Consider the following 27,774-nt stretch of genomic DNA (forward strand, 5'->3'; position numbering starts at 1 on the left):
AAAAGGGGCAGGAGAGCTTTCTCGGGGCGCCGCGCTCCGGGCTCGTCCACACCCAGACACACCCGATTCTGCCCGGAGAATGAAATAGCCTAATTCCCCAACGCCAGCCTGGAATCGCGGGACGGACTCACAACACGTCCGCCTCTGAAGCTTCCCTTTCACTAGTCCGAATTTGATGTTCCTACAAGGAAGATGAAAGGGGGTGGGGAGGGGAATTACGCATGTGCTGGCTGGGTGGATATTTTCAGTTGTCCCAGGTAGAAACCCTTTCACTGATAGGATCCACAAGGAGGGCTATGTTCCCATGACTAAAGGCCGTTACCGTCCTTCAGCCCAACTGGCAGATAAGACCAAGACTTGCTTCTGTAAGAAACACCGCGAACACCCAGTGAGACAGAACCTGATGTCAAAGACGTGATTTCTTCCAGTTCGATCCGAATCCATTTGCTTTTACAGAATAGGTCTAAACCCCAACATTCGGGGTTCCAATCAGGACCTGCTCATTTCAGGCATTTGGTAGCTGGCTCAGCCCTAAATTATACTTTCTAAATCGATTCTGGGACTCGGCTGGGTTATGAAGCTCTGACACACGATAGCAGCAAGCCATTTAAAAAATATTGTCAGAAGCGAAACAGAAGGAAACGAAGCAAAAGAAAAGAGGTTTTCTTCAGAGAGATCTCAGGAGAGCTAAGGCTGAGTGGCGGGGTACTGGCTTTTGACCCAGGTGATCAACGTAAGAGGTTGAAATCTGTCTTTCATCTTCCCTCTTGCCTTTCTTTTTTCCGGCTGGACTAGCTCTAAGGGACTGATGGCGGTTTTATTTTTCTGACACAGTGGTTTAAGTTGCGGGGGGCTGTTTAAAACAGGAGCACTGAGTTTCTAGGATGCTGTAGCGAAGAAGATTTGCTACTGGCCTTCGTTGTCATAACTTTCACCCATTATTCCTTACCCTGGTCTCTACTTGTTCGTTCCAGGGCTGACCTCAGGTTGAGTAAGAATTGTCCTCAGAGTTTCTTCCTTTTCCTGTCTCCATTATTTCCCCCTCCCTATGCTGTGCTCTTTCCTCTACCTCACTGGTGCCTTTTTTTTTTTTTTTTCCTTTTCTGGAAAGCTATACTTCCGGTACCATTCTCAAACTTCAGTCCATGTTATAACCCTCAGAGGTTCCGATTCAGTATGTCTGGGGAGAGATCATGCATCTATGGGTTTAGAGAACACACGGGTGATTCTTTTTTTCTTTTTTTTTTTTTAACGTCTTTATTGGACTATAATTGCTTTACAATGGTGTGTTAGTTTCTGCTTTATGACAAAGTGATCCCGGGTGATTCGGATGCACCGCAGCTCGCACACAAGCTCTTTCATAACACAGCAATCAGATGATTTCCTAGCCCTCCCTCATTGCACTTGATACTCAGCAGCATTGGACAGTCCAACCTTCCCTCCTGAGAATTTCTCTTCAATTCTCTTTGCACCTCACTGGATGCACTTCTTTGTCTTTCTTTGCTGGTTCCTCCTCCTGGGAGTGATCTCTAAACTTGGGTCCAGTCCTGTGATATTTCTTTGTGCCACACCATCCAGGTAACATCACCTAGTCTTGGGGCTATCAACACTATCCTCCACGGGTACACCAGAAAATGTTCAACCACTGACTCCCCAGAAAGAAAAGCCCTGATCTGTAATGTTTGCCAGTTTCCACGGTGTAAATTCTCCCATCACTGCTCATTTCAACCTGCCCACGTGTGGTCACTGCATGTGGCGTTAGGAAGAGATGTACACAGTCAGCTCTTCAGAGCCTGGGATAAGTCAGCTCTGGCATCCTCCTGATTACCGTGCACATTTATATCTCCACTCCAGACTCTCGCCTCAACACCAAACGTGTTTTTAACATCCTCCGTTTGCTTTTTTTTTTTTTTTTTGCGGTATGCGGGCCTCTCACTGTTGTGGCCTCTCCCGTTGCGGAGCACAGGCTCCGGACGCGCAGGCTCAGCGGCCATGGCTCACGGGCCCAGCCGCTCCGCGGCACGTGGGATCCTCCCGGACCGGGGCACGAACCCGCGTCCCCCGCATCGGCAGGCGGCCTCGCAACCGCTGCGCCGCCAGGGAAGCCCTCCGTTTGCATTTTTAACTATCCTCTCAAGCCTAACACATCCGAGTAGAGCCCCTCATCTCCCGCCCCAGCTGCCACCACTGCGAGCTGGTCCTGCAGAGTTCCCCATCTCAGCGGCACCTCCACTCTCCAGCTGCTCAGGATGGGGGTTCCTCTTCCCGATTCCTCTTTCCCTATCACCCAATCCATCAGCCGATCCTGTCGATTCTACGCTGTAGACAAACCCAGGATCCACTCATTTCTCACCACCTCCAGCGTCAGCATTTCTCATTAGGATTCTTACACTCATGACCTAAGGAGTCACCTGCTTCCATGCCTGGTTCCCTAGCAGCCTAGCAGCTGCAGGGACTCCTTTAAAACATGTCAGCTGAGGTCAGCCATCCTTCCCCAAACCACTCGTCTCCTTTTGTCCCGCTCAGAGTAAAACCCCGACGTCCTTCTCATGGCCTGAGCAGCCCTCTGTCACACGGCCCCTAACACTTCCCTGTCTGCTGCTTCTGACCGCGCACCCCCCCCCCTTTACTCCTCAAATCCATCAAGTGTGCTCTTGCATCACACCTGCGTAGGTGAGGTGTCCTCTGCCTGGTGTGTCCTCTCCCCAGACGGCTGCATGTCCTGCTCCCTTACCTCTTCATACCTCTCCTCCGATACCACTTTAACAGAGAGCCACATCGTAGAACATACAGCACACCCTCCTCTCCTCCCTCCTTATCCTGCTGTCTATTTCCTTAGAGGCCTTATCACCAATTACAGTCATCCCTGGGTATCTGCGGGGGATTCGTTTCAAGACCCTCGCAGAGACCCAAATCCATGGATGCTCAAGTCTCCTATATAAAATGGCATAGTACCTAGTACCGCAGCCTTCTGTATCTGCAGGTTCCACATCAGCGTAAAAGGCGGCCCACCGCCACATGAAAGCGGAGATTTTGTTACAGCCCCTGGGCCTACAACACTGCCTGGCATGTAGTAGGTATTAGATAAAAATCTGTAGAATTAGAAAATAGAGTGCTGGGTCCTAGATATTAGATTCCCTGGGGTATTTATCTTCCGAGACTGATTTTTTTTAATTGAAGTTGAACCATGTTTTCCAGAAATGATTAATATGCTTTTTTTTTCTTTTTTTCTTTTTTTTTAAACATCTTTATTGGAGTATAACTGTTAAAAGCCTCATTGGTCTTCCTGATTAATGGTCCAATAGAGGGACGGGAAGAACCATTTGGAAGCAACCTATCCGTGTGGAAATGTGACCTTCGCATGTTTGAGAAAACTCAGCAGGCAGTGGAGGAAAATGATCAGGGGCTTATTTATGGACTATCTGGAAATATACACACAGATTCTGATTGGGAAGGAAAGCGGCTGCCCACATACTCAGAAGGGTTAATTGTGTAGTAAGGTTTCAAGAAGTTTTTCTTTCTTTTTCCAACTCTCTTTTAGATTCTTTTCTCATACAGGTCATTACAGGGTATTGAGTAGAACAAGAAGTTTTTCATGAGCAAGTTCTCTACCAAGAAGACCTCGCATCCTAAATTGAGTCACTTTGTTAGAACTGATAATGACACAAATATTTATTGGCATAAGAAATGCAGGCACTTTGCAACCCTATTCTTTGAGTGACAATTCTGAGTTTATGACCATAAAAATATTCTTTTCATTCATCTAGTTGCATTCATTCAATAAATGTATAATCACGCTATATATGTGCCAGGCATGGCTCTACGCTCTGGGACTTAGTAGAAAAACTGATCAAGTCCTTTGAAGCAGTTAGTAATTGAGTGACCAGGAAGGGAAGAGAAAAAAGAAAGAAAAATCCACAAATGTGATTCATCCGCTCCCAGATTAGAAAACACAGATCCATGGCAGAGTTTCTTCTATATTGCTTCCTACACATAAGATGCTATTGTTCTCAGAGGCGCAGTGATAACTCAGTACAAATAAAAGTGGATTGTTTTCAACTATGTGTTCAAAGAAACTCTTATATCACACAGGTGGATAGCGTTCACTCTGCTAGAGCAATTTATAAGAGATCTGCTTTCAAAATACCTACAGAGAGTGTCCTGCGAACACAGGATTGATTTTATGAATATGGCTGCAAGATGGTGGGTTGAAATACACCCGGAAGGGACTTTGTCCCTGCTCCAGTGGAGAAGAACTTTGCTGGATTAGCTGGATTGGGTGTTTCTGATCTCAAATTCTCTAAAAGGAAGTCCTGTATGGTACTAGCCACTATGACTTCAGAAGGCTGTGTTCAACTATCCAGAAAGTGACCCCAAAGTGTTGGACACTTCATAGGATGTCCCAGGTATATGAACACACTTTCGAAAGATGAAGTGTTTTTTTTTTTTTCCTATTGAGAATGACACTCTTGACTAAAAATCCAACACGACTCATTTATTTCCTTTTTATGTGAAGACACCGGAAAGCACGGGAACTAGCTAATGTCTTTAAGCTAGCATCTTGACCAGACAATCTATCTTGGCAATAATCTCCCCTTGGGGCGGTGGGTGTCAATGTGGCTACTCAGTAGAATCATGTGGGCGCTTCACTACTGATGATGCCTGGGCTCCCTTCTCCAGAGATGCTGATATTCCTTGGTTTGGGGTACAGCTTGGGTGTTGCGATTTTTAAAGCTTCTCAGGTGCCTCCAGGGTGAAGCCAAGGTTGAGAAGCACTGCTCTAGGATGAGTGATGTCATCTGACCCAAGACATTAAAGAGAGTCCTAAGAAGGATTCAGGACCTGGGGGTGAGTAGTCTCAAGAGGGAAACCATCACCTAGTTTCCTGCTGAGCTTGAGCGGCTGTAGTTCGGGGCAGGGTGGTGAGGTTCCTGGGAGGCTTGACCATTTGAAGAGAGATTTCCAGTCCTGCTTTCCCCACCAGCCTGAGGAATGAGAACCCTGGAGTGGTACCCAGTAGAGGGACAGCCTTTCCATTACGCCATCTCATTCTGGCCAAGATGAGAAGTCATTGGTTTAACTTGACATGAGCTGCCGTGGGAAATAAAATAAATGTCGGGGCACCAAAATCGGGGGGGGGGTCACTTAAAATCACACGAGACTAACCAACGTGGAGAACACGGCCTTCAGTGCAGCCCGTGAAGCCGAGAATTGGAGTCCCTGATATAGTGCATGTTCTTTCTCCTCCAGAGAGGTGGATATTTATAGAAAGAATAAAACCTATGCAGGATGAGGGGGTTGGATAATAAATACACTGATCCGTCCGAACTGTTTCTGGGCTGTCTGCTTTCCATGGTAATAAATATCCACTAAAAGCCGTCTGCTGTATGTGTTTTTGGTAAAGTCTCACACTTCCCTGCATGAATACATTCAGAATGTAAGCACCACACACTCCACGACAGAGACTCTGTTGTATTCTGAATTCCTAAGTTATGCAGCTTAGCAGCTGTGATAATGTAACGGTTTGCAAAATAATAGACGGGCCACACGTCAACCTGGAATAACACGTCAAATAATGAATAATGTGGGTGCAAAAAGGTTTAATTTACACTGTGTTAAAAATACTGCTCCAGAAATAGCACACCAATTCAGTCTTTCCAGGACAAAAAAAAAACCAAACCAAACCAAAACAAAAAACCCTTTTACTTAGATATTTAAATAACTGTGGTAAAAGAGAATGCTTTCTTATTTATTTTTTTCAAGAAAAGTGTCCAATTCCTATTACTCTGTGAAGAGACATATAATGAGTCTGATTCATTGTCCACATACATACATTGTTCCCCTTCAAGATATGTCTCAGATTTCAGAATAAATAGGAGAAAAGCATTTGTCTCCTCAGTTTGTATTAACATAAAAGTGTGGACACATTTTCCACCAGCAAAAATGGGGCTGGTGGTCATTTAACAGAAGATGTGAGGCTGTTCCTGTTTATGTTTTCATTCTGATCCTCTTCCCAGATTTTCTCCCTGAGGGAAGTTTCTAGCAACTTTCAGATTTCATTCATTCTCCCATCTAACGAATGTTTCCCCCTCCTGCGAGGAACCAGGGGCCAAACTGTGTCCCCTGTCCTCAAGGAGCTTGTCATCATGGGTGTGGAGGAAACAGGCAGCAGGCACATTCAATGCAGTGTCATTTGTGTTATTGTAAGGGAGATACAGAGAGCTTCGAGAGCCTGAAGGAAGGAAGAGCCGTTATTCATACTTGGGGAGGGGGTGGGTACCTGGAAAGGCTTCCGACAGGATGTCATCTTTAGGCTGAAGTGTGTGAATCGGAAGTTAAGGGGGCGGAGGGAAGATGCAGTGTGTGTCAGGCCTACAAAAGCACGTGCAAAGGCCCTGTGGCAAGGGAGAGCATGGCAGTTTGGAGGAACTGCAGACGTGTGCAGTATGGTTGGAGTGTACAATACCCGGGGTAAGGGATGGGGAGAGACCAGGCTGGAGAGGGTAACAGCGTCCCGATTACGGAGGGCCTTATAATTATGTTTAGACATTTGTACTTATCTTGAGGCAGGGATTTTAAGTAGACAAGCAGAAGACGATGGAGGCCTGAACCAAGAAATGGGGAGGAGGAGTTGGTTGTGAGAGAGGTTCTGGAGCTGGGACCGACAGCACTTGGTGACTGATTAGATGGCGGACCCCAGAGGAAGGGGAGAGGCAGGGAAGATGCCTGAGTTCTCATTTGGGTGTTTAGATAGCTGGTGGTGTTGAAGGAATTGTAGCAGGACCGTAGGTAAGAGGATGAATTCCACTTTGAACATGTTGAATAAGAGGGATTGAGAGCCTCAAGAGAAGAGAGACGTCCAGTCCACCCTGGGTCATCCAGATCCACGTGTCGTGGGTCTGGATGACAGAGACGATAAATCAGTGGGGAGACGGGCATCCTTAATGAACACACACACTAAAACAGTGTGTGCTGGGCCACATACAGCTTGGCCCGCTTATTCCTAGGTTTTTGACCTATAACGGTAATCTCCAATGTGAAACAATTTCCTCATGTTGTAGGGTCATAGAAACTTAATACAACATTCTCCGCATCTCCAAAGCAAACTCCCCGCTAAAAGGTCCACATTTGCTCTCTCCTTAACTCATTTATATGTTACGTTCTTACATTCTTAGTATTGTCCATGAAGTTCATTTTTTACCTTACCCTCTCGAGAAGGAGAAGACCCCACCGAAGTACCTGGGCTTGAGGAAGTTTACTTACTTGGCACTGGTGTGCAATGAACTTGAAACACTCTATTTTTTATGTCTTACATAAAATTGGGAGTTCAAGGGAAGTTATCACCAGAAAATACTTCTTCCTTGGCTTTATTGGGTGAATATCCCTTAAAGGACATCTTTGGGTGACAGTAAGTGTGACTAAGAATGTATGTAAAAGGCTACTAGGTTATTAAAAATACAAGCCAAGTGTTCCTCTACTCAAGGTCAAACTTCAAAAATATGCCTATCAAATGGAAATTGGTGAAGCCACTACGGAAAACAGTACAGAGGTTCCTCAAAAAATAAAAAATAGAACTACCATATGATCCAGCTATTCCACTCCTGGGCATTTATCTGGACAAAACTATAATTTGAAAAGATATGTGCACCCCGATGTTCACAGCACTACTTACAATAGTCAAGACATGGAAACAACTTAAGTGTCCATCGACAGAGGAATGGGTAAAGAAGATGTGGTACATATATACAATGGAATACTACTCAGCCCTAAAAAAGAATGAAATAATGCCATTTGCAGCAACACGGATGGACCTAGAGATCATCACACTAAGTGAAGTAAGTCAGAAAAAGAAAGACAAATACCATATAATATCACTTATACGTGGAATCTAAAATATGACACAAATGAACCCATCTACGAAACAGAAACAGATACACAGACATAGAGGACAGACGTGTGGTTGCCAAGGGGTGGGGTGGGGGAGGGATGGAGTGGGAGTTTGGGATTAGCAGACGCCAACTTTTTTACAGAAAATGGATAAACAACAAGATCCTTGCTGTAGAGCACAGGGAACTATATTCAATACCCTGTGACAAACCATCATGGAAAAGAATATGGAAAAAAAAAATCGATTTTTTAATATAAAAAGTTATATATATAAATATATGACTGAGTCACCCTGCTGTACAGTAGAAATGAACACGACCCTGTAAATCAACTCGACTTCAATAAAATAAATTTAAAAAATATGCCCGTCATTAATGATTACCTTCCTTCTGCACGCCATGTATCAGGGTAGGGCCCTACATACATCACCTCTAATCCTCAAGGACAGATAGTGCGGTTGAATAAACCAGGCTGAGAAAGCCCGAGTCACTGCCAAAGTCACACAGTTAGTAGGCAGTGAGGCTCTTGTTTCTTGGGGCAGTGTGGCCGCAAGCCCCGCCCCTTCCGCCCCACTTGGCTGCTTCCTGTGGCCCCGGAATCACCTTCCTTACTTATTCTGGAGCTGGATTAGAGCCCTGTTGTATTGGCTTATAACAGTCTCATTTCTATAAACCTCAGCTCTCCTATCTCCAAACATGGCCTCTTAGATTTCTTTTTCGGCCGTGCCTAGTATGGTGATGGGTTGGTTGATGGTTGTCTGTGAAAACACGTGAACAAGAGCCAAGCCTGGTCAACCAGCCTGCGTATTTTGTAATCAGGATTTGACGGCTGTCTAAGTAGCAGAGTTAGAAAAAGGTGCATTTCTCTTTTTTTCAACTCAGCTTCCAGGCAGTTGGAAAACAGAAGCCATTGTGTAATCCTGGACGCGTAATCCATGACTGTCAGTGCGCTAGGTCATGAGTTCTTCTCTTTGGTTGTCAGCATCTCTGCCTTTGGTAAGTTTCCTTTCCTGTGAAGTACTAGTGACAGGTTGGCTATAACCCGTTTCTCGGGGCCAGGCTGCAATGTCGAAGCTCCCCCAGGGAGCAGAGGTGATGAAACACTGGCTCAATGGCAGGGATGTAAGATACCAGGTCCCTAGTTTGAGGTCCTGCTCTGTCCTTGACTGTGTGTCCCCGGACAGAAGACCAAACCTCCACATGCCTTGGTTTCCCTGTTCATACAGGTCAAGGGCAATAGGCCCATTCTCTGTGCCTCGTTGGCAGCTCACGATCGTAAAGGGAGGTAACAGGTAAGAAAGTGCATTGGGGCAAAGGTGTTATAGGAATGCGAGGTCTTACCACCATTAAATAGCATGAGACCACAGAAATCACCCGGATGTCTGGCACACGCTAGGCTGCAGGTGTAACCGAGAAAGCTGTTGCTGCTTTTAATTCAGGGAGTCCCGAGAAAAGAATGCTGTTTCTCAGTGTCTGCCCTGAAAGCAGACGCCATTTCTCACCTTTCCCGCCCCCCCTTTTATAGAAATAGATGACTCTGACTGTGAGACTTGTCATAAAACCCGCGATGGCATAAAATAGCCAATTGAAATCGACAGGACGTCATACGTTCCAATTAGCCTCACTCTTCTCCATGGTGGAGGGTGAGAGGGTAGCCTTGTAGCTTGTAGGGGGCTCTTCTTGTGCGTGATGGTGTCTCAGCCCCACCACTTCACAGCTGGCAATGAAGATTAACAGGACAGCTGATGCTCCAGTGATGGCCATGCTTCTCTTAAGGGCCTAGAAGTTTTCAGATCAGACTCCTAAGAGACTGGTGTGTGCCCAAGGACAGGACATAGCTCTGTGTCTTGAATGTCAGTAATACACCAGCACATGCAACAATAGACAGGGTTTGTATCTGACACCGTGTTCACATATTGTCAGATTTTCTTAAACGAATAACAGAAATGGTAAGTGAATACATCTGGATTTGTGAAACATACATGATGTAGTAAACATCCATCTGGAGATTCTAATGGTTAAATAGGTTACTCTGGATTATTTGTGCAAATGTGCGGGATAATCCCCTCCTTAGTTTTGTCGTGTGGTACAACTCCAGTACGGGCAACTCACATTTCCAAGGGAGTTTTTGTGAACAGAACATATTATATAAACTTAGTTACCACACAGGAAAAAAAATTTCACTGGAACCTAAAATCACATTCAAGATAAGCTACATTTGTAAATATAATGATCAACTTGCAAATTTTGCTCTAACAGTTGGTCCTATACGGTAAAACTCTTGGTATAAAAGGGAGCACGCGTTAGGCCCTGAATACATTTACGCTGAACACCCCGATATGCAGCCCAAGAAATATGTCTCAAAAGAAAGACCTACACACAGCCAGAACAGGAAGAGAAGTTTTTTCCGTTACTACTCAAATGGCAGAATAAAATGTAACTCATCAAAAGTCAGGAAATCAACCCCACCTGGAAATCTCCATAGCCCCTCGTAGTTTTAAAGCTTGACTCATGTTTTCCTTAAATTTAAAAAATCACCGAGTAGCCAGTATACAAACCAGAAAGAGTCACTTGACTTAAATGCTGTTCCCCTTTATAAGATGCGGCAGGTCGCTTACCTATCACGACAGCGGTTTGTGATGCCCTTTGCCTTATTGATCTTATATTACACCTTAACCTAAAATGTCTAAGTAGACATCCACGGCCCACAGAGGGATCTGCCATTATGCAAACAGGGGCTTTGGGGGCTTCTGAGACCCGCAAACCATCCCACGCCTGCGTGGGTACAGGCGCTGTCCCCACGTGAAGGAGCCCAACGCCCTGAGGATGACCAGATTTGCATTCACTACCGTCATTCCCCAAACTACAAGGGTCACTCCCGAGAAGGACAAATCCCTGTTATTGTTTTACAGCATCTTCTCTGCCAGGTGCTACCGTAAAGTAAGCCTGTTTTCAGAAAATTAGCAGAGAGCCACGACCCATAATGGTTAAAAACCCCCAAGTGACAGCAAGGTATTTGCAACCGTACGACCACAACTAAACAACAGAGGGGGTTTGAATCAACCTGGTGCATCATTTAAACCCTCCAAGTGTCACAGCTCCTTGTCATCATCACCTCCTTTGAAGACACTGTCACCCAGCAGAGGAAAGGAAATTTGCAGCCCTGCTGCACCAGTGGATCTGTCTCACCAAACGGAGAGGAAAACAGGTTTTGCAGCCCGAAGCTCTTCTCCACCAGCACTCTCATCGACCCTGCTCTTTCCGGAGGGCAGAGCCCCCTTTTCTCTTCTGTTTCAGCTCTAACAGCCCCAACCCCCGTGCACAGCCGACCGACATTTGTTTCAAATTTCTCATCATTATCTACAAAGAAAAAGAATGACATATGCCATAGTGTTCTCCAGTCACAGGAATTTGAATTTTTCAGGAAAACACGACTACCAGCAGGGATGCTATGTACGAGGAAAAGAAACCTCCCCCTTTCTTTGGAGCAATTGCTCGGGTGAAGAACAAACAGCCCGCCACGTCGCTTACCCTCTCCACGCTGCGTCTTCTCAGAGATCCATAAGGAATTTTCAGTAAAAGTCTCTGGGATCTGTTTGGAGCCACTGCAGCCTGAACCACCATGGTGTAGAGCCGTGGGTGAGTCTCTGCGTGTGTGTGTGTGTGTGTGTGTGTGTGTGTGTCTGCGCGCGCGCGTGTGTTCCCAGCCAAGGGAGAGACGGAGGCGTCCTCGAAACTGGGAAACTCCTGGAGGTTTCCCAAAAATCAAATAACTGAAAGAGTTTTTTTTCTTCCGACCTATGAGCCAAGATGTGGTGTGTCAGGAGGTGGGGGGATGGGGAAGAAGAAAAAGAGCCCAAGTTCTGCAACTTCAGCGCGTCTCCCGCAGCGGAGCCCAGCTCCCTCCTGTCTGCCCCTGTCTGTCAGTCAGTCCCGCGGTGAGTCTGCACGTCCTAGGGGTGGGCAAATGACGCTTCCGGGGAGAGTGATCCAGAAATGTCAACTTTGCTTCTCGTGGCCGCAGACGGTAACCAGGTCAGCTGTCTAATCGAAGCCCTAGCAGACGTATTATCCACTCCATCACGTGACTCCAAAGCCCCTTGGCCATACAGTAGGTCACATGCTCACCTTAAAAAGACCATTTGGAATATCACCATCTGGTGTAGAGATTAAATGTGCAAAAACCCCGCATATTCTGATTTCACTCTCTTCTGGACACAGGAGAAACATTCGCAGGGCAGTGACGTGACACGGTGGGGACTTGGTGGGGAAGCGCTCTTCCCGGTCATAAATTATAAGCGTGGTCCCGAGCGTCAGACAGGCACATTTTTCCCTTCCTGCTTTTTCCAACGGATAGAAGATAAAGGTAGGCATACAGTTAATTATATATGTGAATGGCGTCGACAAAGAGCAAGTGTGAGGGAAGAAAGGAGACAATGTTTGTATCCCGTGGTTCAGATGAATCAAATCAAATATACCAGACAGACTCGCATTTGGCATGTCCTCATTTAAATGTTTGTGTTACAGAGCATTGATTTTTATGTGTGCCAATAAACATGAAGAAATTATGTTTGATTTTACAAGGCTCTGAAAAGGACTGTCTAGGCTCAGATTCACCCATCACATTTGTCTATTCTTCTCTAATCGGATGGTATAACTGCACGTCGCACAAGCTTCTCAGACTGCTGGTACACGTGCTCTAGAAATGTTAAGTGTCCTGCAATATTCTGTTTCCGATATATATCGCTCATTTGTGCAACCGCCCCCACCCCTACTCCTCCCCAAGTCTCCTTATTTCTATAGCAGAGAAAATTACTCAAAAGAAAGAACAAGTAAGGAGCTTCCAGGGTTGGAGGCGTTTTCGTTTTTTTCTTTTTTAGCATATTTCTGCCTCCGCTGCTTCGCTCCGTTCTGGGGTTTTATGAAAGGGATGCCATTTCCCTCGTAAAAAATCCCATGCTCTGGGGCGTTTGCCTAATATCACTCTTAGGCTTTGGGAACCAGCTTTTATTTATCCTCTACAGCCCCGTTTATTGAAAACGACGGAAAAGAAAGTTCTGTTTATTCTAAGAGTCTGACGGGAAGTGGGTGTTGGAGGGAGCAGGGGGGAAGAAGTGGAATTCTACGCTGCTCGAAAAGGAATCAGGAAGAAGACTCTTAGGAGTGGGGCTCCTCGCGGTGGGGTGGGAGGATGGAGACGTGGGTCTGGGCACCCAACTCAGACACACATTAAGAGGCAGTTAAAGAAAGCATCAAGTTGATGTGGGAAATTCCAAATATACAACAATCGGGCTTTGTTCGTAATGGGTTCCATATGTGCGGTTGAGAGCTGTGAAAGGGTGAGAGGGAAGCGGGGAGACAGGGGAAGATGGAAACTTCTCCAGCATGACCCGCAGAGAGACTTTGGCGAGCTGGCTTAGGCTTACAGACCCTTCTTCCTCTTTCTCACTTCCCTTCTGCACTGCCCCGTGGAAATACATCTGGAATGCTACCCAATAGCTTGGCCGGATCGATAGACTCTCTTTCCTTCATAAAACCCCGTTCGATTCCATAACGGTTTTGAACAAAGGATAGGCACATTTTCTAAACCCTTATCTGTCCACAGCTCTGGGATTCTGTTTGCAAGTGCAGTCTGAGAGGGGGCCATGGGTCAGATCAACTGAGAAGTCACCGTCTCTTTCCTGACCCAGGCCAGGGCAAAGCCCCTGGGAGCTGGATTTATTTATATTTGACTAAATGCAACTTCCTGTTTCCCAGGGGTATTAATGAGAGTCGCGCTGAAGAGCTCAAGGCTCCAGATCATAAGGGACACTTTGATGAACTAAGTGCAAATAAAACAAAAACATATGCCTTTGATTAAAGTTAAAATACATATAGAAGAGAATGTTAATGGAAACAAAAATAAGCGTTGGCCGGACTCCCACACATTCTACCCCCATTCCCTACCCTGGGGGTGTGGAGACCAGGATCATTTCTCATATCAGCACTGGCGCCTCCTCCCAGCTAATAGAGAGCCCTCCCCAGTCCCCACAGAGTCGGTGGACACCTCCTCAGAGAGGTGTGAAGGCTCCCAAAGTCCAGCTTGGGCAAAATGATCTTTCTGATGGTCTTGCTGTGGGTGTTTGAGATTTACACATTTTCAATCGATTACCGAGTCTAAACTATTTACCTCCAGAAGACCCTTGTTACACTGTTACAATACAAGCATGTTTCTTGGGAGGGGACATGCACCCATCCCTTAGCGGATAGGACCGCTTTAGGAGAGGCGAGGGTAACTTAGGCTTACTGAGTACCCAGCAGTTGCCAGGCAACATGCTGGAAGGTCAGCAAGGGCTAACTCCACGGTGGAATGAAGCTCCATTATCCATGTTTTATAAGGGATGAAACCGGGGCCCAGGGAGGGTTAATAAGTTGACCAAGGTAGCACAGTTAGAACTGTCAGAGCTAAGATGAAAACCAAAGTCAATCTGGGTGACTTCAGGGCCTGACTTGGTCCCTTATACTCTCACCTGCCACTGAGGACTTTATCAGATTACAGCACTTTGGAAATTTAGAACGGAGATGTATCCATGGGGCCCATCAGAGAAATGGAAAGACCACTGTCTTTGAAAGAGAGAGAATTTCAATACAGGAGATGGCGTCATATTGAGCAGTGCTGGAACCGCTGCTTTGACGTCCCTTGGAGCTCAGCCTTTGGAGTGGAGCCAGTCCTCCCCATCCGTGGGTTCCGCATCCACAGATTCAACCAACCGTGGATATAGGTTTCGATCCCTTGTTGGGTGAACCTGCAGAGGTGGAACCTGCAGATACGGAGGGCCAGCTCTCAGGCACTTGAGCATCTACAGGTGTTGGCATCCGCAGGGGTCCTGGACCCAATCCCCTGTGGAGAGCGGCGAGGGAGTGTATTACTTAGAGAGAGCATGTTTCCACCAGGCTGCTGGAGGTCAGGGTTCCCTGTGCGTCAAGGGAATAGCCTGATGGGCACGGGACAGGCGGGGAGGAGGCTGCCGGGTCGGGGTGCCAATGAAGGCTGCTGGGAGATGGCGTGGGAAGACGCACCTCTGTTCTGGAGTCCCTGAAGCTGCTGCTTCCCATGCCTCGGGCAGGCCAGCACCCACTCAAGGCTGGTGGAGCTTTTTCTTTAACGATTTTTTTTTTCCTAATGTGGACCATTTTTAAAGTCTTTACTGAATTTGTTACAATATCGCTTCCGTTTTATGTTTCGGTCTTTCGGCCACAAGACACGCGGCATCTTAGTTCCCCAACCGGGGATCGAACCCACACCCCCTGCGTTGGAAGGCGAAGCCTTCAACCACTGGACCGCCGGGGAAGTCCCCGGTGAAGCTCTGTATTCGTTCGTTTTGAATATTTCCTTCCAGTCTCAGCGAAAGTGTTCACATCCAAACCCTGGAAGGCAAATGCCTAGCAATCGATGGAGCCATGCTTCGGGAGAATCAATGGTCTTGACGCACCAGAGCAAGATGTATCCAATCAAACGGTCAGGGAGAGCAGGAGGGGAAAGAGCGGGCTGGGGGTGATGGCTTGTCGGGGGGCAGCCTCTGCTGACGCCAGTGCTGGTGGGAAGCAGGAGAGGGAAGGTTCCCCGGGGTGGTGTGTGCACGGCTGCGAGCGGGGACCCCCGTGTCGGAGGTCCGACCGTGCTGGCGCCTGCTGGGCAGCCCCGGGGAAGGCGGGTGGCCTCCTGGGAGGACACTGGCCACAGAAATGGGGACCGGTCGTCGCGCCCTCCTGCCCGGAGGGAGCCTGACCTACCAGAACCGAATGCTCATTCCAGCTGCTGGCCCAGGGCCTGCGGCGACCACCGGGGAGGCTAATCTCTTCGGCCCTGGGCAGGTCCACGTGGACGCCTGTCTCCCCGCACACCCGTGACCCACCGGCACCAGCCCGCTCGCTGGCACTGCCCGACTGTGGTCACTGCGCAGAACGTGAGAAGGGCTTATGGGACACAGAGGTGTCGGCCGGGGGGGGTGACTGAGGGCACGCAGCAGGGGGAGGAGGGGGGCCATAACGAGGCTCCCGGGTCAGAGGGCAGCCTGAGGTCCCTGGGAGCCTGGGGTCAGGGTCAAAGGGCAGCGCGCTGAGGAGCGTTGGGGGGGGGGTGAGCTGCAGCGCCCTTCGGGAAAGAAGGCCAGGATCAACCTGGAGAAGGTCCTCTCGGGCCTTTCCGTTCGTCTTCGTCCTTCCTCCGGTGAAAGGCGGAATATGGCTCGTATTAGGGAAGTGAAGACAGCGGAAAGCAGACAGATGAGATGCTGCTCCTAAAGTCCATCTCAAGCCCCTATTTGCTGTCAGTTGAGCAGGATGTGAAAGGGCTCTTTCTCGGTTTTACTGGCGGTTTCGAGGCGGCGGGGGCCAGCTTCGCCGACGCCTACTCCGGGGCTGGCGAGGGAGGCTCCGAAGCCCTCGGGGGCCCTCGCCCTGCAGGCTGTCCCGGCGGGGGCGAGGGGCAGGAGGGGGCGCCGCTGGCCCCTCGCCTCAGGCCCGGGGAGAGGGGCTGCGAGGTGCCCGCGGGGAGGGTTACAGGGACAGGGACCAAGGGACGCAGCCGCTGGCAGCAAAGCGGGGGAGGCTAAGCCCATCCTAGGTTCATCCTAGGCGCGCGGCGTGCTGCGTGGAGGGCGGCTGACAGAGGCTGGGGGCGAGGACCTCACATGAGCAGCTGGGAGAGGGTAGAATATTGTGATCTGTAACCAAAATTACACAATTGGTCTTAGTCCCCTTTCCTGGCACAGAGCTCTTAAAACCCTCGTCATTTCCTCACTGGTGCCTTTTGTTATGTTCACGGGTGAGGACACCTGGGGATGCGGCTTGGTGCGGAGGAAGCAAGCCTGCGACTGCAGAGCTGGAGCTTCCAGTCCCCCCCCCCCCCACTGACCTCTGGGGAGGGGAGAGGGGCTGGAGGTTGAATCAGTCTCCAGTGGCCGATGATGTAATCCATCACGCCCGTGTAAGGAAGCCTCCCTAAAGATCCCAAGAGTCTGGGGTTTGGAGAGCTTCCGGCCTGGAGATTTGGGGGAGACGGGTGCACTCACACCTTTGCTCCATGCTTCTCTTCCATCTGCCTGTTCCCGAGTTATATCCATTAATAATCAACCGGAAATTTAGTAACTGAAATGTTTCTGAGTTCTGGGAGTTACTCTAGCAAAGGAAGCAAACCCCCAAAGGGGGTCTGACTTGTGGCCATCTGGTCAGAAGCTCAGGTGATACCCTGGACTTGCGGCTGGCGCCTGAAGTCGGGGCAAGGCAGTCTTGTAGGACTGAGCCCTCAACCTGGGGCATCCAATGCCGTGTTCAGGCAGACAGCGTCAGAACCGAGCTGAACTGTAAGACAGCCGGCTGGTGCTGGAGAATCGTCGGTGTGGGGACCGCTCGCCCCCGACACACTGGCACTGGGTTCGAGGATAGTAAGAGGCATATCACCTGTACCTGGGAACCCCGGTGAGAAATCCCCCAGCAGTGAGAAAGGGGTCGGGGCAGGGTCTTCAAAGAACCCACAGGCACCCTGCAAGGACAAGATGGGGTTTAAATACCCTGCCAGTCCCAGAGAGAGACTTTCCTGCCCTGACCTCTCCTACCTGCCCCACCCCCGGCATCACCCCACACCGGCCCTGAGCTGGAGCCTTGAATGACATTTGGAGTTTTTAAGGACTGTCATGTAAAACGGATGAGAGAGGAAACAGGCAGAGATTGACCCAAACGCGCACGTGAAGACAACACATTCCTAACCAATTTGGAAAATGCCTCCAGCAGGAGGGAGGGAAGCTCTGTCTTTCTTCAACATTCCAGCACCATTTCCATTAGCTCCTAACTCAGCTAGCCTGCGTGATTCATGTCACGTCTTATTAGAGTAAAGCTGTGACTGAGGCTGTGCAAACAGAAATACTGCTGACAGCCGTAATTTTCTGTTTGAAAATGGCTGGAATTTAGGCCAAACACGAAACCCAATATCCCTACGAACGAAACGTGGAGCAACACTGGTGTCCCCGGACCTCACGTGCCCAGGGCCTGCGGGATTATTGACAGGTCCCCGTGCAGGACAGTTCAGGTTTCTCTCGGTTGGAACTTAAGGTTTGCACTGATTCTATGCACGGTTGGCATTTCCCATCTTCGGACAGACTTTCCCTCCTGCCACGGCATTTGGAAGGAACAGTAGGTAAAATTGTAGGGAGCTTGGGTAGGCAGATGAATTTTTCCTCCCCTATTTCTCTCTCTCTTTCTGTTTCAAGCTTCCTTGGCCTAGTTGGGCCCTGCCCTGGGCTTCATTGAACAGTTCTCCTCCATGACCAGCCTGGCAAAGGGAATAAATGAAGCTTAATCTGAATCCTTCAGTTTGACTCCCAATTATCCTTGCTGGGAAAAGGTTTGGTGGATGAGGAGGAGTTTACTATTTGGTTCTGAGATGATACTGTCTGTGGTCTTCTTGTATTCCATACCAAGCTCCACACTGGCCTTGGCCTTGTCTACACCAACGTTGTCATTTCTTCTCATTGCTTGGGCTGCACATCCTTCGTTCAACAATTATTTGACTGAGTGACTAATGACATAATGGCAACCCCCTTACCCAGCACATTCTATTACAGGCACTCTTCTGAAGGTTTTTAAAAGTACGGTCATTCGTTTACTTCTCACAAGACCTTATCAAATAGATAATCTTGTTTTCCCCGGATGAAGAGACGGAGGCAGGGAGCCTTGAAGTCACCTGTCCGAGGCCCCCTGGAAGCAGCCTCAGAGTCCGTGAACTGTTACACTCTCCTAGCTGGCTATGTGTATCAGGTGCTGGGCCAAGGACTGAGGACACAAGAGAACTTTTGCTTATTGGAAGACTCTTTTGTTCCCGAAACTCAGCTCCTCTCTGTGATGGGGGAGTGAAAGGACGCTGGCCTTATACCTGAGTTGGCACCTGGAAGGTTACTGCACACCTACCTACCCCACAGGAGGAAATGAAATCATGTTTGTGAAAGTTCTTTGTAAATCACACACACACACACACACACACACACACACACACACACACACACACACAGAGAGAGAGTTCTCCTGTTAACTGTGTCACCACAACAGCCTTACTGGACCTCACCATCTACCTCTCCCCCTCTTCATACATAGCCTGCTATGATGGCCATGTTTCATCCATCCGAATTCCCTAAAGGCCATGCAGCTAAGTCCCATTTTTTTTTGGGGGGGGGAGGGGTAAAGAGACTTCTTCTCTGACCTTTGAAAACTCCCTCTTGAGGATGTTTCATTTGAGTAGAGAATTTAGCCCAGAATAAGACCCTCTATCGCCATCAACTCAAAAACACACATATCCCATCACAAAGGAAACCAGATTTCACCCTCTCCCAAGACAGGGAAGAAGATGTAGCCTGTGCTGATGGAAACCCTGTGTACTAACCAGGCATCCAAGAATCTCCTTCAATCTTTATGGCAACGATCAAGCCAAAGAGGATGTCAAGTGGACAGTATCAATGGCCTATGAGGAAGATCCGTCCATGTTCTGTCTTAGCAGCCCTTGCTTCATGTACATCAAATAACAGGCCAATCAGCATGGTGGTGGGATTACTCAACTCTTCACATGTGACCCGGGTATGATTTGCCCCCATCAGAGCTTCACCTGCCCTTCCCAGCTTGAGGCTAAGTCAGGCAATCAATGGCTGCAGCCTGGGATGACGGCTCTTCCTCACGGTGGTAATGGCTCATTGCATGTGCTATTAGGAGTGATGTCGTGGCCAGGTCCTGAGGAATCAATAAGATTGCTGGGATGCCTGTGTGATTAGGCAGGAAGTAGCCTGACCTGTGTGGGGCTGGCAGTGTAGATTGGCTTCCGAGGCCATTTGCAAAGCCCTTTTTCATGTGCTATCGGTTATGGATGGATTTTGATAAATAGCATTGATTTGCTATATTTATGAAGTGCTGTTTGCATTGGTTAAACTGTGTAATTGCACCTAGAATGGACAAATAAATAATGTCCTTATCTGTGGTATTGACTACCCAGGATTAGCTTAATACATATATGTAGTACACTTCCAAACAGTCAATGGATGTTGACTTTTGATTTTTTTTTTTTTTTTTTTTTTTTAGCTCTCAAATTTCAGTTAAGCATTGGGTGGTAAATGACCAACTCTTAAATCTGCTTCTAATTTCCATGCTTCCTTTTTCCAGGAGGATAAATTTAACATGTAATTTTCTTCAATAGGAGAATGGTTCATCTTGGTTTAACTGATCCCTCTGATGCTGCAAAAAAGGGTGGTTTTCATTTTGGCCATCAGATTGCTTTCTTTCCTGTGTCCAGGAACACGTCATTTGCAAGGGTAACTGTCCATTTGCCCAGGGGTCTCTGGAATGAGCCACATGGTCCGTATTTTCCCAAGGAGAGGAAAGAAAGCATTTGAATCTGCTAGGAAGATGGGTGTCCAGAAGTCTCATATAGTAGGAATATGCCTTATCTTAAAGTGTGCCCTAGAGGGGTCCCATAAGTCAAAATGCCAAAGGGTTTCCCAATATCAGATCATGGCCAAAATGGGCAAAATACCTGCAATGGGCAAACCCTTAGATGTAAATGAGGATGGGTAAGAGATTCTGTTACTGTTTGCTTGGGGCGCTCCATTCTATTTGAACTTCAAACCTCGGTAGCATGAATACAGATAACAAGACTATTGTGAAACTTGAACGAGACAGTGGAATCACATGTGTAACAACGAGGGTGGTCAGAAATGACAATGAGACCAGATTCTGACGTTCATACTACAGAAGAATATCTTTTAGATCTTATTCTATTTGCAAGGGGGAATCATTAAAAGTTACTTTTGGAAAGGGAGGGACACTATCTTCCTGAATATTTTGAACTTGAGTGATAAAGGATGAAGTGTAGAATGGAGAGCCGAGGTGTATAGAGACAAGAAGAGCAGTTACAATGTCACTGCAATTGTCCAAATGAGGGATGATTAAGTCCAGAACTAGGATGGTGGTGAGAGGTTGAATACAAGATGTTGGTGAGTTATAAATGCTGGAAGGACGAATAGTGTTCCTGTTTCCTGAGGGACTAAAGGAAGGACGGTCCTATTTAGTTAAGATAAGCACACAGGAGAAGGGGGACCTTTGCGGAGATGATAACGTGTAGCTCTGAACGGACAGAATTTCTGGTGCCTGAACATTTTGACCTGGAACTGAAGAGGGGAGTCAAGCCTGGACATGTAGGTCTGGATTTCAAGAGCAGACAAATAACCACTAGACAAGTTATTAGTCAAGTGTGAGGGCAGACATGCAAGAACACGAATCAGGCACCTTTTCTTAGGAGCCTACTGGAAGACAATCTCCAGCAAAAGAAAGCTAAACCTACAAAGAGGGGAACATGAGTTCCAAGAAAAGGAGAGCAGGTCACAGGACTGGTGCAAAGGGAGTTCCCAGAGTGTTGGGAAAAAGGAGCCTCAAGAAGACAGTGGTACAAGAGACTTACAGAGCTAGTCCAATTGGTGCAGGAGGATGGAGGGATCCAGGAAGGATGCCTCCAAAAAACAAAGAAAAAAGGAATAGGTTGAGGGTCTAATGAGTTTGCCAAGTTGAGAGGAGAGACACAGCTCTATTGAAGATCGCAGAGAAAAAGGCTTGACGGGTACAAGAGAGTGTTAAGTAAGCAAACAATGGAACAAAAGGCAATTGTTAATTCCTGGAAAAACATAAAGTCGGAAAATCCAGGATATACAATGATACTATCCAACTGTCCTCAGCTGTAAACAATATCCTGGTAGTCACAATAAAACTTAATTTTGATTTAAACTGTGATATAGATATATTGAAAAGATAGTAGAGAAGAGATATGTGTGTGCCGGTAGGGACGTGGAGTACAATGGAAGTAAATTTTAAGCCTCATCTTCCAGGCTGGCAGCATAAAATACCAAAAATTGAGTAATTAAGAAATCACAGGGCTTCCCTGGTGGCGCAGTGGTTGGGAGTCCGCCTGCCGATGCAGGGGACGCGGGTTCGCGCCCCGGTCCGGGAGGATCTCACGTGCCACGGAGCGGCTGGGCCCGTGAGCCGTGGCCACTGAGCCTGCGTGTCCGGAGCCTGTGCTCCGCAACGGGAGAGGCCACGACAGTGAGAGGCCAGCGTACCACAAAAAGAAAAAAAAAAAAAAGGAAAGAAATCACAATATAGGGACTTCCCTGGTGGTGTGGTGGTTAAGAATCCACCTACCAGTGTAGGGGACATGGGTTCGAGCCCTGGTCCGGGAAGATCCCACATGCCTCGGAACAACTAAGCCCTTGCGCCACAAGTACTGAGCCTGCACTCTAGAGCCTGCGCACCACAAGTACTGAGCCTGAACTCTAGAGCCTGCGCGCCACAACTACCAAGCCCACGTGCCGCAATGACTGAAGCCCGTGCGCCTCGAGCCCCCGCTCCGCAACAAGAGAAGCCACCGCAGTGAGAAGGCTGTGCGCAGAAACAAAGACCCAGTGCAGCCATAAATAAATAAATGTATTAAAAAATAAACAAAAGAAACCACAGTATAAACAGATGGCTGTGAAATCTGAAGCAACAGTTGAAAGTCTATGAGTGCCCCTGTGGAGGGACTTAGAGATGGAAAGAAGGGAAATGGAGTCCGGTGTTTTCCTTTATACGTTTTCTGGTACTCTTCAACTTTAAAACGTTACGAAAATTGCCACATACACGTATGATTTTGATAAAAACGAGAAACTGTAAAGAGAAGGAACAATGTTCAAGGCAGTTTGAGCCACATGAGGCCTGGGAGCAAAATGGGTGGTAATTAGAAGGGCACCTACGGCCCTGAGAAGGTGTGCATGGAATGCAGGTAGCAGACGCCGGGCTGTGGACGGAGACCTGGGGCTCCTGGCCTCTTTCTGAATGGACAGATCTGAGTCCAGATACTGGGTTACTTAATCCAACAAGTAAATGTTTCAGGAGACCTGCTTCACTTCGTCTGGTTTCTTTTCCTCCAGTGTGTGTTACAGGGCTCTCCGTCCACAGATCTGCTATTGAAATAGCTGCTGAACGCCCAGCCTTTAAACTATACCTTGGACAGGAGCACCTTAAACCCTTTGAAACAAGATGAGGCTGGACGGACAAAAGGAGAAAGACAAATACATCAGCAAGGGCACTGCCATCCACTCTGGAACCAGTCCTGAGGGGCCATTCATGCTTTTGACTGATCACACCATTTTTTCCTTGTCTACGCCACGTGGCCTGCGGGATCTTAGTTCCCCGACCGGGGATCAAAAGGGTGCCCCCTGCAGTGGAAGCGCCGAGTCTTACCCACTGGGCGGCCAGGGAGGTCCTGATGCCGCCTCCTGAGCTCTCTACTTCAGTGCGGTGCTGTGTGTGTGCACACTCGTGTGCACACACGTGTGTGTGTGTTATTTTCGCCCGTGAACCTGGCAGCATCGCGGCTACGAGGGCCCCGGACTGCTGACGAGTAATTACAAAAGGCCAGGCCTGACGTGCTCCTTTTATCTCATCTTGCAGAAGCCCCGCGTTCCCACGAAGCCCCCGGCGGCCCTTCATAATCCTGGAAAGGAAGTGTCAGTATGGAAACAGCTGTTCTTGAGATAGTGAGATGACCGTCTAGCGAGCTACGGCGCAAACCCAAGGCTAACGGCACTCGAAAGGAAGTATTCCTTCTAGACAATCAGACGCACGTAGGAACGCCTGTAGTCCCTCGGAAGGCGGAGAGCGGGGACGCCGGGCTGTCGATGTCACGTCCCCTCATTCTTACATGGGTTCTTAGCCTCCTAAGCCCTGTGGGATGTCGAACCCTCCCTGGCTCTCTTCTGGGAGGTGGAGGCCCAGGTCCCCTTGCTAAATGGCCCCACCAGGGGAGCCCAGCCGGAGAACAGAAGCCAAGCACAGCCCACGCCCGGTGCTCCATCCCCCTGCCGGCTGCTGCATGAGTTCCGGACCGGGCGCCTCCTGCCATTCTGCAAGCAGGCAGGAGAAACGGCCACAGGCAGGTCTGGTTGAGGCAGGGAGCCAGTGCTGTGCCTCGACAGGACCCAGATCCCTGATCATTCAAAGGGGAAGGTTAGGTGGTGAGCGTGAGAGAGAGCTTTAAGGGTGAAGAAATGGGAAAGTACTTTTTATGGTTAGGGGCTTAAAACCAACGCCTTTTCCAGGGGAAGGCAAAGGGAAGAAGACTAACTTGCCCGGTGCCTCCTCTGCATCGAGCATGGCCCTGGGCACTGGCTCTAAATGACCTCTTTAAACGTTCACTGTGGTCCTGTAACCCGGGTAGTATTACCTACACTTTATTGACAAGGAAATCAGAGCTCAGAAAGATTAAATGCTTGCCAACCTGGGGTTGAGACCCCAAGTCCGTGTGACGTTGAAACGCATTCTCGGTATGCTTTAGGGTTGCGTATGTGGAGATACATCAGAGCATTCTGTTCTCAAGAAGAAGAAAATAGTTCACCAGAGCATGAACCGTTGAGGTTGTATCAGAGTATAATCTACTTGGGGGAAGGGAAATGCCAACTCCAGCTTCCTCCTCCACCCATCCTGTCTCACCTAAAGGAGGGAAAATCCCCGAGAAGTACTGTGAAGTTCACAGTCCAAGGGCACAGGCTCCTAAAGGACTGAGACCTCATGTAGGCGTGTAGAATGCCCCATCGCTGGCCTCACCACCACGTTACTAGAAGCCTATTCCCCACACGTCTCTTTACCCAGTACATCATGTCCACCATGAAGTTACAAGGCATCCTCAGAGGTGAGAAACAGTTTGAAGAGACTGAAGAAGCATCAGAGCCAGAGTCAGCTAGGGCAGGAATGCTGGAATTAAATCAGACCAGGAATTAACAAACAGACAAACAATAACAAACACAACAAAAACAGTGACTTTTATCCTAAGGGCCTTAATGGAAAAAGCTGACTGTATGAAGGAACAGACAGATAACAAAAACAGAGAGATGGAAATTCTAAGAAAGAATCAAAAAGAAACTCTAGGGATCAAAAACACCGTGACAGCAATGAAGAACTGCCTTTGCCGGTTTCATCAGTAGACTGGACACTGCTGAGGAAAGAATCTCTGAGCTTGCGGATATGACAACAGAAACTCCTGAAACTGAAAAGCAAAGAGAAAAAAGACTGGAAAAAAAACCCCAAACAGAATAGAATATCCAAGAACTGTGGGACAACTACAAAATGTGTAACATATGTATAATGGGAATAGGAGAAGAAAGAGAGGAAAGAAAACAGAAGCAATGTGTGAAGAAATAATGACTGAGAATTTCCCCAAATTCAGTGTCAGACACAAGACCACAGATCTAGAAAGCTCACAGAATACCAAACCAGATAAATTCCTCCCCCGCCGACCTAAAAAAGACCCAAACCAACCCCCCACCACAAAACCACACACACAATCCCACACCCCACAAGAAACCAAACTACACCTAGGCATATCAGAGTCAAACTTCAGAAGATCAAAGATAAAGAAAAATATCTTTTTAAAAAAAAATTCTTTTTCATATTCTTTTCCATTATGGTTTATTACAGGATATTGAATATAGTTCCCTGTGCGCTACAGTAGGACCTTGCTGTTTATCCATCCTATATATAATAGTTTGCATCTGATAATCCCAAATTCCCAGTCCTTCCCTCCCCCACCCCTCCCCCTTGGCAACCACAAATCTGTTCTCTATGTCTACTGAGTCTGTTTCATAGATAAGTTCACTTGTGTCATATTTTAGATTCCACATATAAGTGATATCATATGATATTTGTTTTTCTCTTTCTGGTTTACTTCACTTATGATAATCTCTAGGTCCATCCATGTTGCTACAAATGGCATTATTTCATTCTTTTTTATGGCTGAGTAGTATTCCATTGTATATATGTACCACATCTTCTTTATCCATTCATCTGTTGATGGACATTTAGGTTGCTTCCATGTCTTGGCTATTGTAAATAGTGCTGGTATGAACATAGGGGTGCATGTATGATAAAGAAAAAAACTTGAGAGAAGCCAGAGGGTAGATGGATTCACTGGTGAATTCTACCAAACATTTATGGAAGAAAGTACACCAGTTCTCTACAATCTTTTCCAGAAGATGGAAGCAGAGAGAAGACTTCCTAAATCATTCTATGAAACCAGCATTGCTCTAATAGCAAAACCAGACAAAGATATTGCTAGAAAAGAAAACTACAGACTGATATCTCTCATGAACATAAATGGAAAAATACTCAACAAAGTATTAGCAAATTGAATACAAAAGGTATAAAAAGAAATATATACCATGCGCAAGTGGCATTTATCCCAGGTATACCAGGCTGTTTCAATGTTCAAAAATTAACTAATGTATTTCATCATATCAAAAAGCTAGAGAAGAAAAATCACACGATCATATCAGTATATGCAGAAAAGGATTTTGACAAAATCCAACACCCATTCATGATGAAAACTGTCAGTAAACTAGGACTAGAGGTAAACTTCTTTAACTTGATAAAGAATACCCTCAAAAACCTACAAATAACATCATACTTAGTGGAAACATGAAGTTTTCCCACTAAGACCAGGAACAAGCCAAGGTTGTCCTTCTCATCATTCCTTTCAACATCTTACTGAACAAAGTCCTGGCTAATACAGTAAGACAAAAAAAAGAAATAAAAGTTATATAGATTTGGAAAGAAGAAATAAATCTTTGTTTGTTCACAAATGACATGATTGTCCATGTAGAACATCTGAAAGAATTGACAAAAATACTCCTGGAACTAATAAGTGATTATAGGAAGGTTGCAAGATACAAAGTTAATATACAAAAGTCAATTGCTTTCCTATATACCAGCAATGGAAAAGTAGAATTTAAAATTAAAAATACATTACCATTTATATTAGCACCCCCTAAGATGAAAAATTTAGGTATAATTCTCACCAAATATGTACAAGATCTATATGAGTGAAATGAGAAAACTCTCATGAGAGGTAGCAAAGAAGAAATAAATAAATGGAGAAATATTCCATGTTCATGGATAGGAAGGCTCAATATTGTCAAAATGTCAGTTCTTCGCAACTTGATCTATATGTTTAATATAATCTCAGTCAAAATCCCAGCCAGTTATTTTATGGATATCAACAAACTGATTGTGAAATTTATATGGAGAGGCAAAAGAACCAGATTAGTTGGTGGAAAAAAATAGAGTTAGAGAGCTGACACTACCTAACTTCAAGACTTACTAGAAAATTACACTAATTAGGGCAGTACGGCATTGGTACAAGAATAGATAAATAGAACAATGTAATAGAATAGACAGTCCAGAAATAGACCTACATAAATAAAGCCAACTGTTCTTTGGCAAAGGAGCAAAGGTAACAGAATGGAGCAAAGGCAATCTTTTCAGCAAGTGGCGTTGGAACAACTGGATATCCACGTGCAAGAAAATGAATCTAGGCACAAACTTTATACTCTTCACCAAAATTAACTCAAAATGGATTATGGACTTAGATGTAAAACATGAAACTATAAAACTCCAAGAAGATAATATAGGAGAAAACCTAGATGACCTTGGATATGGTAATACCTTTTAAGATATAACACCAAGGTAAGATCCATAAAAGAAATTGTTGATAAGCTGGACTTCATTAAAATGAAAAACTTCTGCTTTGCAAAACATAATATTAAGAGAATGAGAAGAAACTTCATAGACTGGGAATAAATATTTGTAAAAGACATATCTGACAAATGACTGGTATCAAAATATACAAAGAACTCTTAAAACACAACAATAAGAAAACAAACAGCCAGATTTAAGATGGACAAAGGGGACTTCCCTGGTGGCGCAGTCGTTAAGAATCTGTCTGCCAGTGCAGGGAACATGGGTTTGAGCCCTGTTCCGAGAGGATCCAACATGCCTTGGAGCAGCTAAG

At 46.8% G+C, this 27,774-nt stretch overlaps 1 protein-coding gene across 9 annotated transcripts in view; it reads right to left on the reverse strand.

The window, feature by feature from the left end:
- Positions 1-27,774, reverse strand: part of FRMD4A (FERM domain containing 4A) — a 663,610-nt gene that overhangs the window by 321,494 nt on the left and 314,342 nt on the right. For 2 of the 9 annotated variants that reach the window (XM_067030464.1, XM_067030467.1), the window contains exon 1: positions 11,418-11,821. The exons of the other annotated variants lie outside the window; for them this stretch is intronic. In XM_067030464.1, coding sequence (XP_066886565.1) covers positions 11,418-11,510 — 93 coding nt within the window. In that variant the 5' untranslated portion in view covers positions 11,511-11,821. Of the gene's footprint in view, positions 1-11,417; positions 11,822-27,774 lie in introns of those variants that run through there. 9 annotated transcript variants of the gene reach the window in all.

Source organism: Kogia breviceps, chromosome 3, assembly GCF_026419965.1.
Source record: "Kogia breviceps isolate mKogBre1 chromosome 3, mKogBre1 haplotype 1, whole genome shotgun sequence".
Taxonomy (NCBI): domain Eukaryota; kingdom Metazoa; phylum Chordata; class Mammalia; order Artiodactyla; family Physeteridae; genus Kogia; species Kogia breviceps.